This window comes from Astyanax mexicanus, chromosome 11 (assembly GCF_023375975.1).
Source record: "Astyanax mexicanus isolate ESR-SI-001 chromosome 11, AstMex3_surface, whole genome shotgun sequence".
Lineage (NCBI taxonomy): Eukaryota > Metazoa > Chordata > Actinopteri > Characiformes > Acestrorhamphidae > Astyanax > Astyanax mexicanus.
This window is the reverse complement of record NC_064418.1, coordinates 10,310,001-10,328,696: the sequence shown is the minus strand read 5'-3', so window position 1 is coordinate 10,328,696 and position 18,696 is coordinate 10,310,001. Positions and strand designations below refer to the sequence as shown.

At 36.0% G+C, this 18,696-nt stretch overlaps 3 protein-coding genes across 3 annotated transcripts; 2 read left to right on the top strand and 1 right to left on the bottom strand.

The window, feature by feature from the left end:
* The first annotated feature begins 568 nt into the window (after positions 1-568).
* Positions 569-4,284, top strand: LOC103027352 (claudin-10). Its single transcript, XM_049485238.1, has 5 exons — positions 569-942; positions 2,774-2,935; positions 3,022-3,109; positions 3,619-3,726; positions 3,877-4,284. The coding sequence occupies exons 1-5, from the start codon at positions 690-692 to the stop codon at positions 4,073-4,075; spliced, it is 810 nt and encodes a 269-aa protein (XP_049341195.1). The 5' UTR covers positions 569-689; the 3' UTR covers positions 4,076-4,284.
* Positions 4,285-6,137: 1,853 nt separating this feature from the next.
* Positions 6,138-9,796, top strand: LOC103026878 (claudin-10). The gene is made up of 5 exons (XM_007260398.4): positions 6,138-6,609; positions 7,895-8,056; positions 8,159-8,240; positions 9,200-9,307; positions 9,426-9,796. Exons 1-5 carry the CDS (start codon positions 6,378-6,380, stop codon positions 9,604-9,606), a joined length of 765 nt encoding a protein of 254 aa, XP_007260460.2. The 5' UTR covers positions 6,138-6,377; the 3' UTR covers positions 9,607-9,796.
* A 97-nt stretch (positions 9,797-9,893) lies between these two features.
* On the bottom strand, positions 9,894-18,068 carry plbd2 (phospholipase B domain containing 2). The gene is made up of 12 exons (XM_007260397.4): positions 17,821-18,068; positions 16,598-16,691; positions 16,005-16,163; positions 15,683-15,780; positions 15,285-15,499; positions 14,684-14,778; positions 14,070-14,230; positions 13,136-13,231; positions 12,974-13,045; positions 12,559-12,711; positions 12,193-12,355; positions 9,894-10,928 (listed from the first exon to the last, which is right to left on the bottom strand). Exons 1-12 carry the CDS (start codon positions 18,066-18,068, stop codon positions 10,758-10,760), a joined length of 1,725 nt encoding a protein of 574 aa, XP_007260459.2. The 3' UTR covers positions 9,894-10,757.
* Positions 18,069-18,696: the final 628 nt, after the last annotated feature.

Here is an 18,696-nt window from a genome sequence, read left to right as displayed (position 1 = left end):
TTAGATTAGCACCTAACCAGGCACTTCTCACCTGTAGGAAAAAAAAACTATACACTACTGCATCAGATTTTCTCTACTGAGAAGGATACTTTTGGAACACTGTATAGTAGGGGTGGCACAAAAAGCCATGAATGGGCAGAACTTAAGACCCATTATCAAAATTGCTTGATCTAGGATATCATCATAATTATTATTTTTTTTTCCAACAAGAAGACCAACCAATAAGGCACTTTTTTTTCCACTGCAAAAGGTACTTTAGCCACACAATTTTCAACCATGGGGGCACCAACTCTTCCATCCAGCCTTCCCTCTTTTTAAATACCTTTAAATTAAAACAAACGAAAACAGTGAATGAGCATGTGACCCAATAATTTTGACCATATAGTGTATCTTCTGTGTTTGCTGTTTGTTAAAACAGCACTGTGTCAGTCTGTGTACTGTCTGTTTACTGTGATACTGTTTCATGCTGGTTTAGTGGTGCCAGAAATTTACATTAAACAAGACTCATGATGAGCCTAACAACAAAACACAGACTGTGCCCATTTTTTTCTGTTTCCTTCAAGAAGTTTCATACACACACACATACTAAACAAGCTATGTCATCCCCGGTCTGAACCTGCCAAACTAGAGAAACAGAGGCAGATCACTGGAAAATAGAGAAGAACGTCAAGACCAGAGCCGATTCCACCATGAAAAAAACTGTCATTCAAGTGTTGGGGTTCTTGATCTCCACCCTCGGTTGGTTCACGGTGTGTTGTACACTAGCCATGGATAAGTGGAGGATTACCTACATAGGTGGACAGGGAGGTGCATGGATAATCAAGGCAGCATGGTACTATTCCAACCTCTGGAAAGATTGCTACACTGACACCAGCTCCGTTGACAACTGCAGGGATTATGATGTTATGTGGGTCATAAACCCCACAAATACAGCAGAACGAGGTAATACAAAGCACTACAGTCTTTTTTTTACTAGAAATGAACTTCTGTAACTCTAGACAAATGTATTATAAGAAAGTCAAATTTAGTCCAATTATAAAGAGCCCTCTCATAGTAACATATTGCAGAGTGCCTATAAACCCATTATTCCACTGTCCCATTAGATTTATTATATTTTGTTATTGTTTTTTAACTCTTCAAAAGTGCATAAAAAAGAAATAAATATATATATTATATTATAAGTCTTTCAGACTCTAAAACTAAATTACTTCTAAAGCTTGCACTTTACAGAGGGAAAAAATAGCTTATTGCCCAGCACATCAACAGGCATTGCAGTATTATTGTAACTACCTCACTTTTTAGTACTCATATTTGGGCTGCATGATATGAGATATTGTGTTATTAATATAAATATTTCAATAAACAAGAAGACAAGTTAACACTTGTAAAAAAAAGGATGTTCAATTAGATAAAGAATACTAAAACTGTTTCCTATTTAATATACTCAATAAAAATACACATTAAATATAATTTATTTGTATTTCCATAAAATGTATTTTAAAGCAATATGCAGAAAATTAAACGTTGATAGAAAATATGAGTAGTGATATTAAATACTGCTTAAAGTGCACTTTAGCGTATCAGTAGGTTTTTTCCCCCAGTAGCATTAAGGTGTACACAATATGTGCATCAATATGCAAAGAAGTACATGTACAATATACTCGAAGTGTATTAAAATTTATGTTTAAAAAACACATACTTAAATCTACATACGTTCTCAGAACATATATAAAAAAAATCTCTCAAAAACAGAACCTATTGCTTTTGTTGTATTTAAATATAGCTTAATTACAATTGAAATATACTTAGTGTTGTCATTAAGTTGCCAGAATAGTACATTTAATATGTAAGTATGTACTTTTCCATGTTAAGTATACTTTAAACAAAATATACTTAAATGCACTTCTCTTTTACAAGGGAAGTCAAGTTTTGAGGGATCACTATTGAGTGCATAAAAGCATCAACAGCATTTTTAAAATATGGCTTAAATTATGATATTTGTTAATGTGTTCAGTACAATTTCATGAACCCTGTGTGGTAAAGGACTCATGCTTTGCTCTTAGAGCCTTAAATATAGACCAGGCATGTCTTATCTGCTGAGAGCCAGTGTGGCTGCAAGTTTTCATTCTTAACAACCAGCAGCTCACCTGATTCCACTTGTTTAATCTTTAGGCACCCCTGATAATATATTTACTAGTTTTTAGAAGTGAAGAGCCTAACTAACACCAAGACAGCGATGCTAATACCACAGTATCAATGCTAACGGAGCAGTGCAGATGCTAATGGCACTGTAGCATTACTAGCCTTACTACGTGTGGTGGTAGTGCTTACAGCATCCTACTCTGCTAAAAGCACAGTAGTGATGCTAACAGTAAAGGGGCAATGCTAACAGCTGCTGTTAGGTTAGAGATATACTAGCTGTTTGGCATTACACTTACGTAAATGACCGTCAGCATTGTGAATGTAACTGTTCACATACTTGCCTATTTACTTCATATGTTACTGGAGGCTTCCACTAGAGGGCAGATCAGTTGTCTGATGACTTCTGGACAAAACAGCCCATCAGCTCACTCATTTCCACTGGCATTCTGCAGAGAATTTCACAAAGTGAAACTGACTAAACTTGACTGAACTGGTCAGTTCATGCCAGAAAAAGCAATGGAAAATGTTTTTAAATAATTTTCATGGAGGTGTAAATCTGTTAAAAAATACTGCTATCTGAACTGAAAAAGAATAAATAAGTAAGAAGTGAATTATCTCGTTTTATAAACAGGATTTATCCAGACTGTTCGAGGACTGCTTCTCTTCGGAATGGTAGTGGGCTTTTTTGCAGCCATATTTTGCTTTGTTGGGATGGATTGTACATACATTGGCGGAAGCGAGAGAACCAACGATATAATTTTATTAACTGGAGCCCTTTTTCATTTTATTGGAGGTATGCAAGTAATTATATTCTATAGAATTCGTTTTTTTTTTGTGTTTTTATACTCTCACCTGTCTTCTTCTGTAATTTCTACAAAGGTGTTGCTGGTGCCGCTGCTTACTGCTTTTTTACAATCAAGTTAGGAAGAGCAAACTTTGTGCGCTTGTCTGCCAGAGGCTTTTTAAGGTATTACTCGCCATAAAAGCGAATACATTCAATTATAATGTTCATGATACTGTGCTCAAATTATTACAGTATAGTTTAATGTTCATCACATTGTGTTTAAACTAATACAGTACGATCTAATGTTCATCACATTGTGTTTAAACTAATACAGGGTAAAGTTCATCACACTGTGTTCAAACTAATACAGCGTGGTGTTATGTTCATCACACTGTGTTCAAACTAATACAGCGTGGTGTTATGTTCATCACACTGTGTTTAAACTAATACAGGGTAAAGTTCATCACACTGTGTTCAAACTAATACAGCGTGGTGTTTAAACTAGGACCGTATAGCCTAATGTTCATCACAGTGTGTTTACACTAATAAAGTGAAGAGTAATGTGCATCACATTGTAGTTAACAATAATTAACACAGTTTAATGTTTATCACACTGAGAAAAAAGATTTATAAATACTATATATAAGCACTGTCTGAATTGCCTTCAAAACTCTTTTTTATATATTCAACAGGTATCAAATAGGGCCTCCGATATACCTTGGTTTTGCTGGCAGCTTTTGCATAATTGTAGGCTCTATTTTGTATGCTGTGACTGTATACAGAATCATCATACCCAAGAGGTAAAAGATATGCAGAACATTTACATTCATATCTTATGCTTTCATTTAACCTTAATTAGTAATTACACTAATTATACAAAAATTCTGCATATAGATGTGACAGATGCACACTATGTGATGACTTAATTTACTCTGATTCTGTTTTTGCAGAGAGGTGGACCCATCAAAACCAAGAAAGCCCATGTCCACAAAGACCTACATTCCAGTGGCCAAAACCAGGACACTAAACAATGGAGGCCGTACACCATCAGTTCAGTCCAAACTCTCCAGACCAATAAGCCAGTCAAGCAGCCAAGTGTCCAGGATTTCCCGGATTACAGAGATGTCTGTCAGAGATGCTTTTGTATGAACAATTTATCCTTCGATTTCTATCTGCAGAACTGTAAATAATAGAGTAGTACTGTCGTCTGTTGACTCTGTAATCACACTGTCAAATGAACTTCATCACACTTTGTTTGTTTACAGAGTCATGGTGTTCAATGACTTATTGTTTATAACATTTTTGCTTTTGGGTCAATATCTGAAACTGTCTGTATTTATAAAATAAGATTAACATTCCTTTTGGAGCATTTCTGTTGTTCCTCTCATTATACAATTTTTCACAAAATATAAAGAGCAGGTTTTGACAATAAAATATGTTATATGGTTTTGATATCACTGTGACTCATGTGGTTCAATCTACTAAATTGATTGATTGCATTCAATGAGAATTAATGAATGATGTTGGATGCTGGATGTTGGATGATCACTAACTTACATCAACCTCAACTCTCCAACTCATGCCAAAACTACTTGCTGAGGACACAGTTACACTGCTCCACAGATCAGTGCTTAGACACACTTGGAAATAGGCATGGTGTCAATATTGATCTGCTCGAGGGAATCATATTCTAATGCCATTAGGTCTATTCATGGACTAGACAATGTGCATTTGGACATATCCACAAGGAATTGTATATAATGCATAATGATTCAATCTTAATTTCACATTCTACTGCATTTCAGAAAGCCACAAGCCTAGTAAAGTAGAAATAATGTTCTCATGAGAGAACAGAACTTTGTGCACATTTATTCCTTTCAGAAATCATTTTGGTCAGCTCGTGGAAAAAGTGATATGGAAACAGTGGACTTAAAATTTTCATGGAAACAATGAAGTACGTCCTTGATGACTTTCATGAGAAACACACACCCAAGTACAGCAATGGAAACTTACTGCTATTGATATTAGTATCAGTGTTTGTGTTTACAACATTTCTTGCTGGAAAGCACACTGACCTGAAAAGACCCACAGATGGAATCAGATATCCCATTTACCCCTTAAAATAAGGGGTTAGAATAACCATACAATGGAGACATTTGTCTTTACACATTTGAATAATAAAAGTTCAGTAAATGGAAGAGATTCAGTGAAATTCCAGTCCCGAAACTCCGAAACTGTTATATTTGCATACATCTTCCTTGCTTTTTAAGTATAAACACAAGGCCAAATGCTACTACTATCCAAGCAAGGATATCTTAAATATATTTTAAATAGCCAATATATTTGGAGATTAGTGTAGGGCAAAAGCTTATTGAAAGTGGATGGAGGAAAAACATTTTTAACAGTATATATATACATTTGCATTAAAACCTTTGGAATTGGTGTTGTAAAAACTGTTGTTGGACTTTCTGGTCCACCAATCCTTGGAAATGTATAATTATTTTTTATATTTTAAATGTTTTTATCTACCAAGTGTATTGTATTCTGTTGGTGAATACTTTTGCATAATTCAATACTTGTAAACATTTTTAAGATTAGTGACTGAAAGTGAAATAAGACAATTCCTGTTTATAAAATTGCTTAAGTAATAATGTGAGTTATAAGTTATAAGAACAATCCTATCATTTCTATATAAAAATGTGAAAAAAGGTGAAATAATACATTTAGACTAGATTTCTCTGGTTGAAATTACATTAAATTATTTGCAGTAAGAGAAAGGTGTACTGAAGGAAGCGCCACTGTGGGGCTTGATCTGTTGAAGCCTGCATATAATAATAGCTGGATTCTAGGCAACTAGTAATGGCTACTAGACAATACTATAATCTCTTCATGTAGCTGACAACTGAAAGCTAAGAAGGCGTATTTAATTCCTCAAAAAGTTGCTGATTTGGGGATACAAGGGGATTTCACATGGCAGCAATGAAAATTGCCTTTTTTAAGTGATTAATAGAATTAGGCTTTACACGTGTTGTAATGTTAAAAAGTCCAAGTTAAAGCAGATATTTATATATTTTTACCTTGGTATTTAAGGGTTGAGAAAAGAACATTCCAGTTTATGCTGGATGCTTATATATCAACATAAATCTTTTTTTTAATACTGTTTATTTCTGCAGTCCACTGTTCTACATTTTTGCAAACACACCCAGTAGAGGGTGGGAACATACCAGCATTAATACATTAACACAACTGAAGTCATGCTGGCAATATGTCCATCATAAACATACCTGATTGTTGTACTGACCTTGAAAACAGAGACACTTCCTCACCTTACTCAACGAGAAGACACAGCTATGTGATGACCGTACACAGGCGCAGTGGATTGAGGAAAGGGTCGCCACAATTTTCGTTTGGCTCAGAGTGAGTTGCTGCAGCTGCTTTTCTTTATAAAGACATGAAGTACAGATCTGTGGTGATGTATATTGAAATAGGCTGCTTTGTGGCCTGTGTGTGTGGATGGATCCTGGTTTGTGCGACACTGCCGATACAATACTGGACATATTCTGAAGTGGCTACTTCAGTCCTCACCAACTCTCACACGTTCTCCAACCTTTGGAAAGACTGCATGACAGACCTGACTGGGATGGTGGACTGTAAGGTGTTTCCATCGTTGCTGTCTTTACAAAGTAAGATAATAATTATTGATTACGTGAAAATCATTATATGAAACAAGTACTAATTGCATCTGCAGTGTTTGCTTGAGATGCATTAAGTACAAAACTGCGAAACCTTTTTCAAACTGATAGTTATTAAAGAGGTTAAAAAATGTTCTTTTTAGCATGACATATAAGCTATAGCTATATTAATAGTGACATACTATGTTTATGCTTTTTATAAGAAACGTATATGCCATAGTTTTTAAATATCCATGACAATGTAAAATGTCACCAAATTAAAAATATTTTTGATCAAAGCTTTTTTGAGATATATCTTTTAGGATCATGTATGTGGCCCTCTTTATATTATACATATTAAATCAAAATAAAAAAACATATTTGCGGTAAATAATTGTACTATGTGCGCATGACTGATGTGCTTTCGACACTTAAAAGGTACCACTGCATCACACTTGTTTTGTCTATAAATAATGTGCTGTGGCTTTAAATGACATCACAAATAAGAAGTGACATCATCTGAGCCTTTGTAGCAGCCAGGAACAACAAACATTCTGACGTTATAATACAATGTTGTTTGTTGAATTTCATAATAGACATGGATCATCAAGCTTAATTCAATGCCATTCAATTCATCATACCAAAAGGTTTATATTACATATTTATATATGTACAGTATATCGTCGCTGTCCTATGAAAAACACTTATCTCCATTTTTGTCGATTTTTAGTTTATTACATAATTTGAACAGACAAATTGTCCCTTACACTGTTGCAAAATTTCTTGATGAACGGACCAATAGAAACTCTTCAAAATGACCTGAAACAAACTCTTTTTACATCGACTTCCATTTAAAATTTACAAGGTTTTTTCTCTCTCCTGTAAAGTTGGTGTTTTGGAGATAAGTGCTTTTCATTGGACAGCGACGATATGTATGTGTGTGTTTTACTGTGAATATGGCAAAATAAAAAAATGTATATATACTGTATATTCTATGCCTGATGCAAAAAAAATATATAGTGAAAAAGATATGCAATATACGTTTATACGATAAATATATCTTTCATTTTATGGATGTTTTTTTAAGTCACAGTTTTGAGGAAGCCGAGCTGCTATTTTTCTCCTGAACAGGTAGCTTACCTACTTTAGCGAGTTAATTTATCACAACCAGTACGCTAGCTTACTAGGGACAGGTATTTGAATGAATTTAAATATTCAAGTGGTTACATTCCTATCAGTGATCTTTGTGCAGCTTGGATAACATTTATACGTGTCTCTCTTGCCTTGTGTTAAACAGTGTACATCCATCTGTGCCGAGCCACGATCTTCACCTCTATAGTCCTTGGATTCCTTGGAGCTATCCTGGCACTGATAGGCATGAAGTGTACCAAACTCGGAGGGTCTGAAATAACAAATTCAAAGATTACATTAGCAGCAGGGATGATTTATCTTGCATCAGGTAAATACTTTTTTTAACCTTTAGTAACACCTGATTAAAGCTCTTTGTTGTTTACTGTTTGTTGTTCCTGGATACATACATATATTTCTCTCTCTCCTCCAGGTCTTTGTGCTATGTTTGCTTTCAGCTGGTATGGAAATAAAATTATTACAGAGTTTATGGATCCCACACATCGGACCAAAAAGTAAGCTGCTTTATCTGTTGCTAGGGCCTGGAGTAACAGAACTTACATTTACATTTGTGCATTGCTTTTAACTTTAATTCATGCAATTGTATTGTGGCGGCTCTGGGTTGTGTGTGTGGCTGCTAGCAGGCATGTTTCTGTTCTCCTGTGTGCGAGGATGACAGGGGTGGGGCATCTCCCTTGGGAGGGGTTATGCAGAGAGGGTGGGCACCACTCTGGATCTGCCATCTGGGAGACACACAGCTGGGTTGGTGGCCTTTGGGCTATTTGAGCTCTGTGGTTATGGTTTTAGCTCTCCTAGTCTTGTTAAAGACTGTAAGTAAGTGGCATGCCGGTTAAATAAGGGAGCTGTTGACTATTCAGCATGAGTCTCACAGGACTTCCTTGCTCTTCCACGCCACAGTATGCTCTTTGTGTAAGTACTTATTAATGTTAAGCCATGTATAGAAAAAGCGGCCAGATGTCTTGAGTGATTTTGCTTAGCCTAGTCCTACTGGCAAAAGTGAGACAAATCCAGCTCACTATCAGTACTGGTAAACTTTATGTGAGCTACAAGTGTCTATTATAAAAAAAAAAAAAATAAAAAAAAAATACTATTATGGTCCACACAATATCTGGGCCTCTTGACAACACTGAAAAGCACAGGTACTGTGCCATCCTATTAAAAATGATAATAGCCCTTATATATAATATATATGCAAATATAAAAACTGAAAAATTTAATTGCAATGAAAATGTGCAATTATTTCATGCAGTATCTGTGTTTAATTCCCTTTAGGATAACCGGCCCATAAAACAATTAGTAAAATTCAGAATTAAAAGAATGGTTCCATAAATAAGTTTCCCCACATACAATCTACAATCTACATACAAGCAACAAACTTTTTTCATTTGATTTAGCAAAACAAACTTATGTTTTAAAATGTTCTTTTAGTTATAACTTGTTTCTGGTTTTAAAGGTTTGAGCTTGGGGTGGCGCTGTTTGTTGGATGGGGCGGCTCGTCACTTCTCATTATTGGGGGGCTAGTATACAGCATCTTTGGAGGAAGGGAAGGCTGTGAGGCAAGGTATAACTGCTGATATATGTTGTACATTTTGCTTTATATTAGTGCTACAAGATTAATTATGTTGCTAAAAGTCACTAGAGGTCAGTATTCACTCAAATCCTTTTACATGTCACTCCAGCCCAATCGACCAGGAGAAACTGGTGTACTCTACATCCGGAGCGCCCTCTCCTGACATGCTTGAATCAATCCAAGAGGAAGAGAAACAGCCATCTTCACCGCTTCCTTCCATCGAAACTGAGCAGACGGAAGACTCAGAAAAACCTCTGGGTAAAGCCTACAACAAGGGAGAATATGTTTAGACTAATTTACGTCACTGTACACTTTCCTTTTATTATTTCCTTAAATTGAGGAGTACAGTGTAAAAAAAAGTACCAAGTAAATGGTAGAGATCTTCACTTCCTGTTAAAACTGCAAAGGGGGCAGCTCCATATTAGTGCGTTTGAATTTAAAAATGGGATGTCATAAAAACTCCTGCAAACTTAATGTAAATGTATTGTTCTTCCTGATACAACCTTGTAAAAAGAATTACAAAAGTTAATATATTTTAAAATGTATATGAAGATAATGAAAATAACTGGAGACAAAATAAAACGTTCTTATTTATTGAGAAAACTTGTAAATAAAAAAAATCAGTCAAACAAATGTGCAAATTCAGTTATTTCAGCCCAGAATGTTCACAAAAGTATTTCTTACAGAACACAAAAAAACCCAAAAATATGATAACCACAGCATGAATAATACGAACACGTAACATGATTCAATCATTTTGTGCAAATCTGCTTTTCTCTTAAAACTGCCCTTACTACAATAACCAACACCAAAGTCTGGTTAACCCTGAGTGCACATGCAGTTGTTGCGGATTATAAACAGGATTATATTTTTCTTTAATTAAACTGTATGTAAACAGATTTAAAATCTTTGATAAGAATTATCTGATTAATGCTAGTCTTGTCCAAACAAACCAAAGATGTATTTCATTTTCAGAGCACACACACATTGAGAGACCAGTATTTTTTAAAGCTACCTCTTCACTCACTAGTCATTACATTTAACAGAAAAAAAACAACCATTTAATCACTGACTAAAGCCCATATACAGCTGCATAGTTTGTGAACCACTTCTAACAATGGAATTAGATCATCATAGAAACATAACCTTGAAATACAGCAGTGTTTCCCAACCCTGGTCCTGGGCCCTCTTGCCACTTTTTTTTTGCTGTCATTTTTGCCAATACTCCAGATTTTAAAAAATCAGCTCATTATCAAGCCCTTTTACAGTGTGAGGGGTGTGTTCAGGAAATCCACTAAAATATGCCAAGCTTAGGGGATCCAGGAACAGCACTGGGGAAACCTTGGGCTACAGGCACTTATGTGATAGCTGTTTCCAGTAAAATGGCCAGTGTGTGTAGCTCTAATATAAGATACAGGCCATTCAGTGTGTCTCTCATGACTTATTTTGACCACCGAACATGCACAGTGGGGAAGTCCCAGCGGTCTGGGTGGCCTATGTGTGTCAAGTTTTGGTAGGGTGAGGTGCTCCACTGAAACACAGGCACCTGATCCCATGTAGGCCCACTGACCGCCAGCAACTCGTACTGCCTGAACAAGGCATAGGATGTTACCTAGAGTGTGAGAGAGAGATGAGATTATTAACTGATTAGTCAATTGGGACAGCACTTGAAAAATAAAACTGAAAATAGAAATGCTTATATGTGTCTTTGACAGAGATGAGAGCACTGTTTGTGACTAATCAGCTGGGGGTGTTTTTAGGTCAACCGAAATACTGAAGCACATATTCATTTATGTTTGTTTTGTTTGTTTTGTTTTTTTGTCATTTTTTCATATTTTTGCAAATTGAAGTGAATTGAAAAGTGGGCAGAAAAAAAAGACAATTGAACACAAGGCAAAATGTAAATGGTGCATTTTTTGATAAGGCTCTACTTTATGCTATAGCTTAAAATATGATGTAGGTCTACCGTTTAAAAACATACTAGTATGAGGTGTTGTCATACTTAACATAATTACTTTATTTTTTTTTAATGTTAAGTTTACTTAACTGTTCCAGCTAAGTAAAAGCTTAGCTGGAACAATGATTGCACATGATCATCTCCTAACCCCCCTGTATTTTATTCAATTATATATCCTTCAGAAGAAACTATATTATGAATTCTTTGGTAACTTTTTGTTTAATTTAGAGTCCAACACTGTTCTATTATAATAAAATAAAACTGATAGTAATTATGACTACTGTAGTTAATTAAAATTTTGCCATTTTATTGTGTGATTTGTATCCAATTTTCTGCAATGTGACTTTCTCTGAATTGATAAATCAGAATTTATGTGACATGTTTTAAGGAGAAGGAATGAAAAAGGCTGTAATATAAGGGAAAATTGAGATCAGTAGACAGTAAAATGCACAACAGCTGTGAATCAGGGTTTCATTGGTGGGATTGTGTGGTAACAAAACTCAAATATTTGGACTCATTTCATTTCCGTTTTTCATCTACAAATATTCAAGAGATTCTTCTTATAGCTTTTGGGTAAAAGATGTGATTTGTCAAAAATAACTATTTTGTGCTGATAAAATTTCACATTTGTTCCAAACAGTACCCTAGTGGTTGAACATTCAGTTCTGCTGCAAGAAGGGAGTAGTGGTGGGCAGTTACTTTCTAAACGCTGGAGTTCCTATTATGATGCACAAAAAAAAATCTCTAAATAGGCTCCTTAAACACTACGCCCTGCCTCAATATGTCTTTGTAATCAAGCCCTAATGTGGATTTTTACAATGTTTGGGACACACAGACACTGAAGGTGTATCTACTCTTTAAGGCTGGACTTGGGGTTAAAAACATTTACAGATTATTTTACCAATAGTAGATCACTTGCCTTCATATCTGTTCCACCATGAGGTCTTTGTTTCAGAGCTCCAAAAGGATATGTCCCGTTAGCTGGGTTAAGATCGGATCGTGCAGAGATTGAATTCTCTCCGTTATGAGGGGGGTCACAGCCCTCACATTCTGACAAGGGATCATTCTTGAAGTTGTTATACCTGTTAACAGAAGAAACACAGAAATAACTGAAATCAAACAAAAGGTTCTGATGTATATGAAGAGATCCACACCTTTTGTTTACTTGAAAAAGTGCAAGCTCCACAGCACTCAGGTGAGGGAGGAGACCGACTGTGTTGAGAAACCATTAATCTTATCTAGGTTTCTGAAAAAAACAATGCAGCACCAAAGATTTACATCATACCTCATCAGTCGCACCATGGATTCCATATCAGTGACGAGGGTTTGGTTCCGAGAGAATATCTGAGCCCTGGGATTCTCATTATAAGAAAACCATGGCCCGTACTTCTTCACCAGATCTTGGCCACCACTTGCATTAAACACCTTTTCAAAATACCTTTAAAAAAAGAGCCCATTTGTTCATGGATTAACACGAAGCAGATCTACATCATTCCAAACTTAACCATAGAAGTGAACACATATTCCTCAGATGTTGAAGGTCCATTCTTAACATGGCAGTGACACACATGGTAATATTCATGTGATGAAAGTAAATCAGAAACATCACTGGAGTCAAAAGCACCCCATCAATACTAACCACATGCTAGAAATTGGCTAACAACAGACCAACAAGATATGATTGAATAACAAATACCTACGGGATATTGTAGCTGGCCCAGTAGCTGGTCTTATAGAGCTCCTGAGTTTTATCTGCAATCTGAATCAATCCTCTGGAAAAAAGGCCAACAGGTAAAGCATAAGCAAAAAAGAGATTATACATCTGCCCTAAAATGTAAAATGATGACACCTGGAATACTTACGGAATCTGCTCAAGCACAGTAAACAGCCCTTGCTTGATATCAGGCTTCCCTGGAACAAAGTTTTTATAGTCAACTATCATCCACTGGTTGTTATACCTGCAGTAAACAAGAAACATAAAACACACACACCAATTTATCTGTGTTTAGGTCAGACCTCACCGAAGGTTCAGAGCAATTCAAAAGGAACATCAGCAACTTTTTTTACTGCCTAAAAACTAAAGGACATAGAAAAATCCAGTTTTGGAGGGCATATTCCTGCTACCTTAATATACTGAACAACCTGGTTATACCATCAATGTATTATTTCTTCCCTGAGGACACAGGCATATTCCAAGATGACAATGTCAGGATTCATCGAGAGAGTATGAAACATTTTTTTTTACATGTGGATTGGCCCAATGAGCTCCATGTGCTGGATAATTATTTACACATGGGTCCAAAGTTCCAATCAACAATAAAAGGTCTTGGGGGGGGGGGGGGATTATGGATGTATCAAAATGTACAAAAATCTTAATGTTTTTTACAGGTTGTAATTTCACCTTTGAATACAATTAAATAGCATAAATTGATTTTGTTTTGCTTTTTAACGAAAATGTAGTTATGTGGTATCACTTATTCACTTTTCATTTATTTAGCAGAAAACCAAATAATTTTTAGTTCCCAAACATTCTGTTTAATGTAATTTTTTTTTTATATATTGTATATCATGAAACATCACCCACCTCTAGTTTACTTATCAACAGAGCTACTGCAACGCTGTGGTAACAGTTAACCCAGGTCCACACTGGCCTGTGATTAAAGGTCACTACTGCTGTCCCAGTGTAACCATGCTATCAAGTCATGAGATTGACTGATAAGTAACAGATTTCATCAACCTAAGAGAGCATGTTTGTGCATGCATGCTAATGTCATGCGGTGTCATGAGGTTTCTTACGTTCCACTGTTGTGCTGGCCAAAAATTTCTGCCCACTCTATGCCAGTTTGAGCGAGTCGGTTGGCCACAATGTTTCTTAGCCACTCCATGACAGCCCCCTGCGGCATCACAAACTTCCACCGGTCCGGGTTACTGTTGCCAATTGTGGTTTCCAGAGTAACCTGAAAAGACAATACATTGTTACGGATATAACCTACATGTTAGAATATATTCTTTAAAATCACTTCTTTTAGGCCCTTGTAAAGCATGGGAGTACAAGTGCCCTATAACAATCTAGTATTATTTACAGTTCTTATCAAATCAATAGCTGGTAGGGTAAATCAGTGCTTAATGATGTTTAATCAAGTGAACTGCCACTTAAATTTAAAACATTGAATGAGAGTTGTCTGGGGACATTCAGGAGAAATTTGGAACAAAGTCTTGTTCTTTAAAAGTAGCTAAAAACTGACAGTACAAACACTTGTAATGCTGAGAGAAATGTTTTTATACAATGTACTCAAAGTACTTTGCTAGACGGATAAACGTACTAGGACATTTCATTCATGAAGTTTATTTTCACAAAAAAACAAACAAACAAACATGTAAACTGGTACGTAAACAAGGTAGCATCTTACCAGACCACTGCTGAGGATATAAAAGTCATCCCCTGAAAAGATGGAACCAGGATAAGAGGAGAAAGCCTGGGTGTCTCCAGGAATTAATGTCTTATCTGAGAAAACAATGGTCAGTGGTTATGAATTTAGGCTAGTTGATAAATTGTCCTAAATGCATAAGTGGGTCAAAAATGCAATCTGCTACTAACGCTTGGAAAATAGAGGCCTCGAGATGGATGATAAAGCTCTTCTCTGTCATTAAAACTGGCACCAACACAACACCACTGGAGCCAAACACACTTGTAGGAGAACACTATCTGCTAATTCTGTTACACTGGCTTACAGAGGTTCATGCTGGCTTGCATCAAACACAATAAATAATTAGGGAAAAGGAAGGGTCATCTATTCTATGTAACTATGTTTGACACACAGTGCCACTTGCTCCCACAACATTAAGATTCTATTATGAATTTCTTAAAGGGTATGCTTTAAAGTTAAAGTTATGCTTTAAATCCACACAAATCTGTCAACACATGTATTTAGTGTGTTACAAATCAGCCTTTAGTAAGTGTGTGTGTGTGTGTTGTGGTTTAAGGACGAAGCTGACAACGCTAATAGTTACCTCTTTGAGACTTGGAAAATGAGAATGTGTACTTCTTCATAATCCTCAGCATTGACTGATAGGTGTTCCAAGTGTCATGTGACACAAATAGCTCCTTGTTTCCTGGTAAAAGCTTGATTAAAGCAGAACAGGAACCAGAACCCACTGTATGTGTCAGGCTGGATTTGTTTAGGGCAGCCTCTAAATCCTCCAAGTCTCCTCCCATCTGAAAAAGTCTTAACCAGAATAATTATTATTAATTTTATTATTATTATTATGAATGATCATCATTTATTATTATTATCATATATAAGTACAGTTGATATAGCACCTTCCATACACAAAAATAAAGCATTGCAGCACATTTCATGATACATTTTAATTAAACTGTATTCATCAATATGCTACAAAACACTCACAAAAAGCCTAAGGGGTTAAATGAAAGTCTTCCAGGAGAAGTGACCTGCCCATTATAACCATCTTCCAAGCCTTGCAGCTGCAGTAGAGACAAGTGAACCTGAAGGAGACCAGAGAGAATACAGGATCTCAAAACTAAATTCAAACATGTAATTTAAACAAGCCTAAGCTTACTGTGTGGTAAGTTTCTGTGTCACTAGTCTTCAAATGCCCTAGAATGATAAACTGTATTTATCTTGTTGAAAAATCTCAGCAAAAATGTGTTATTATCTAAAAGAATTGTCCATATATCACCCCTCCTACAATAGTAAAATGAGCATGTACCTGATGCCAGTATGGTGAGTCTGGGTTTTTCTCTATTTCTTGGTTCACCCACTCCAAATTGTCAGTAATGTATTCCTTCAGACGGCTGCAGTAACCTGGATCATATTTAAACGGGCCACAGTATCCCATCAGGGTGTTTATCCAGTGCTTATAGATCAGCTGCAAATCAAAGACACAGACAGAGTAATGAATACACAGTCACTGCAGGTGAACACAGTGTAATCCCAGTGTACCATGCCAAAAAATTATATTAAGATTAACATATTTCAGCTACTTTAATGGATATAGATATAAGGGTGTGTATTTGTTTAGGTTGAAGTGATCATAGGCCAGGTTTCCAACCTAGTCTAGTCTAAACCTAAATTTCCCCCGCAGATTCTTTACTGTAATTTGATCTTACCTAACCAATGAAACTAAAGGACTTTTATTTTACTAATTAAGGACGTTTTTTGCCCAACACTGTCTTATGATCTCATTAAGATTATCCTTTTATTAGGTTTAATAAAGTTAACCAGATCAGCTCCAAATCAGGCCAGGCTGCTCACAATATGTTTTAACCTGTGGTAAAACGTAAAAAAAAAGGGGTCAAATACCTCAGACGTGACCGAAGCCTCCACAGCTCCAGCGCCATAAGCTTGCAGTGTGTCATTGTACTTGCCACTGGTTACAACCTCCAGGTAAGACCATCTGAAAAGGTAACACATGGTTATTCTCCAACTTAATGCCAAGGCTTACAACCTAAGTGATAAAATCAAACTTTCATCTTAACATTTTCTCACATAATTTTCAGCATTTTCAGATTTTTAGGACGAACAACTTGGCTAAACTCATTGAATCATTGGCATGACTGAAGAGGTCAACAGGGCCAGCATGACCAAGGTGGAGGGTCAGTTTGACCACTACCTAGCACAACTATGGTGATGAAGCTTTTCTCCAACATAACCTATTTAGCAGACAAGCACTGGGTTGTTCATTCATACAAATACAACATGGTCAGCTAGAATGTGCTGACTGACCAGCATTAAATATGTTTTCATTTGAGGCTGATTGTTTACCTGGTCTAGCTACAACCATGATCATCAAAACCAGTATAAAATGAACTATAATGGTCTGGAGCTGTGGACAGACATGTACAAAATAATATATAAATAAACCCAGACTTGAGTAAAAGTACAAGAGCTCTATATAAGAAAGTGATTTGAGTAAAAGTTGTGTGGCAGATTTAAGTGGACAAACTAAAGTATTCAACATTTTTGTACTTACTTATTGCAAGACATTTATTCTAAAATTGACTACTCAAGAACTGAAAGTAAACAGTACTGTGTTACGTAGTTATTACAGAAAGCAGTGGAAAGTTTGCTGAGTGAAAGGCAGACCAGGAGCAACAAAATCTAATTTTAAGATCAGCTTGATTGAGAGTAAAAGTATTCATTAAACTCATGGAAAATATGTAGTAAAGTAAAATCAAAAGTAGAAAACAAAAAGTAATTAAATAGATACAGATACAGCATTTTAGTACCCAAGTATACCTGAAAAGTAGTTCAACTTCTTAACTACATATCTCTGCCTCCGTGATGCACAGTTAAACTATCTTACTAGATAGCTGCTTAGGGTATGTTTTCCCCTGGATGAAAAGGTTTTTAAACTATCTTTACCAGCTTAAACAAGCAAGCCGCAGAGACTGGTCTTATTTTTTCAGGGTTTAAACAAAAATTCCAATTACTGCAAAGAGAAAAACAATGTATCTGGACTTCTGGTCTTCACAAATCAACCGGACACCGTTACAGGCGTGTTGTACAGCAGTGAGTGAACGCACCCCGTGTTACGAATGTCATCTGTAAAGTTGGCGAAAGCAACGAAATCCGGTTGAAATCCATCTTTCAGGTCCAGTTTCCCAGTCTGCTGGTTAAACACCGCAGACCGGACCTGAGCGGCTGAAGCCGAAATTAAAAAAGTAAATAAAAAACAGACATAAACGCGCATCGTTCCCCGACTCGCAGTGCTCGGCCGCTCCAGCAACACAACAGCAGCAGCAGCAGCAGCAGCCATGTTTCTGCCGATCATGTGACCAAACCTTAACGCAAAAGTCACGTGTAGTCACAAGACGCTTAGTAATAGTTTTTTTTCATAACCTTAAACAAGAAATATACAGCTAAATTCTTTTTGTTAAAGTAAAATCTTGTTAAAATCTAATTTATTTTAACATTTTTAATGAAAACATAAAACTAGTTTTTCTTAAAGAATTGGTTCTTCTCATTTTATACAGTAAAAGTCCCCTGCTAAAAATGAACGGCCCAGGATTAATTCCACGTTGCTATCAAAAGTGTAAAAAGTATTTACATTAATTTCTCAGGTAGAATTATAGATACTAGGGTTAAAAGTATCAACTTAAGTAAAAATATAAAATTACTGGTACTGTTACTAATTCAGATTATTTTGTCCCCAGGGATAAACGCGATTACAGGCAGGGGAAAAGGCTCTTATAACTGGGGAGTTGAACTCTGTGTTAGCTCCTTTCAGAAAGAGTATTTTCTCTTAACATTATTAATTTAGCTTGTTGTGTTTTTTTGTCACTATGCCTATTAGTATCCCATCTGAACTACTGGGTATGGGTAAATTTAATATTTTTATTTGCAAATACATACAATTTATTAAGCTTGTTATGTCTTTGTTTCATGCAAATAATAAAACA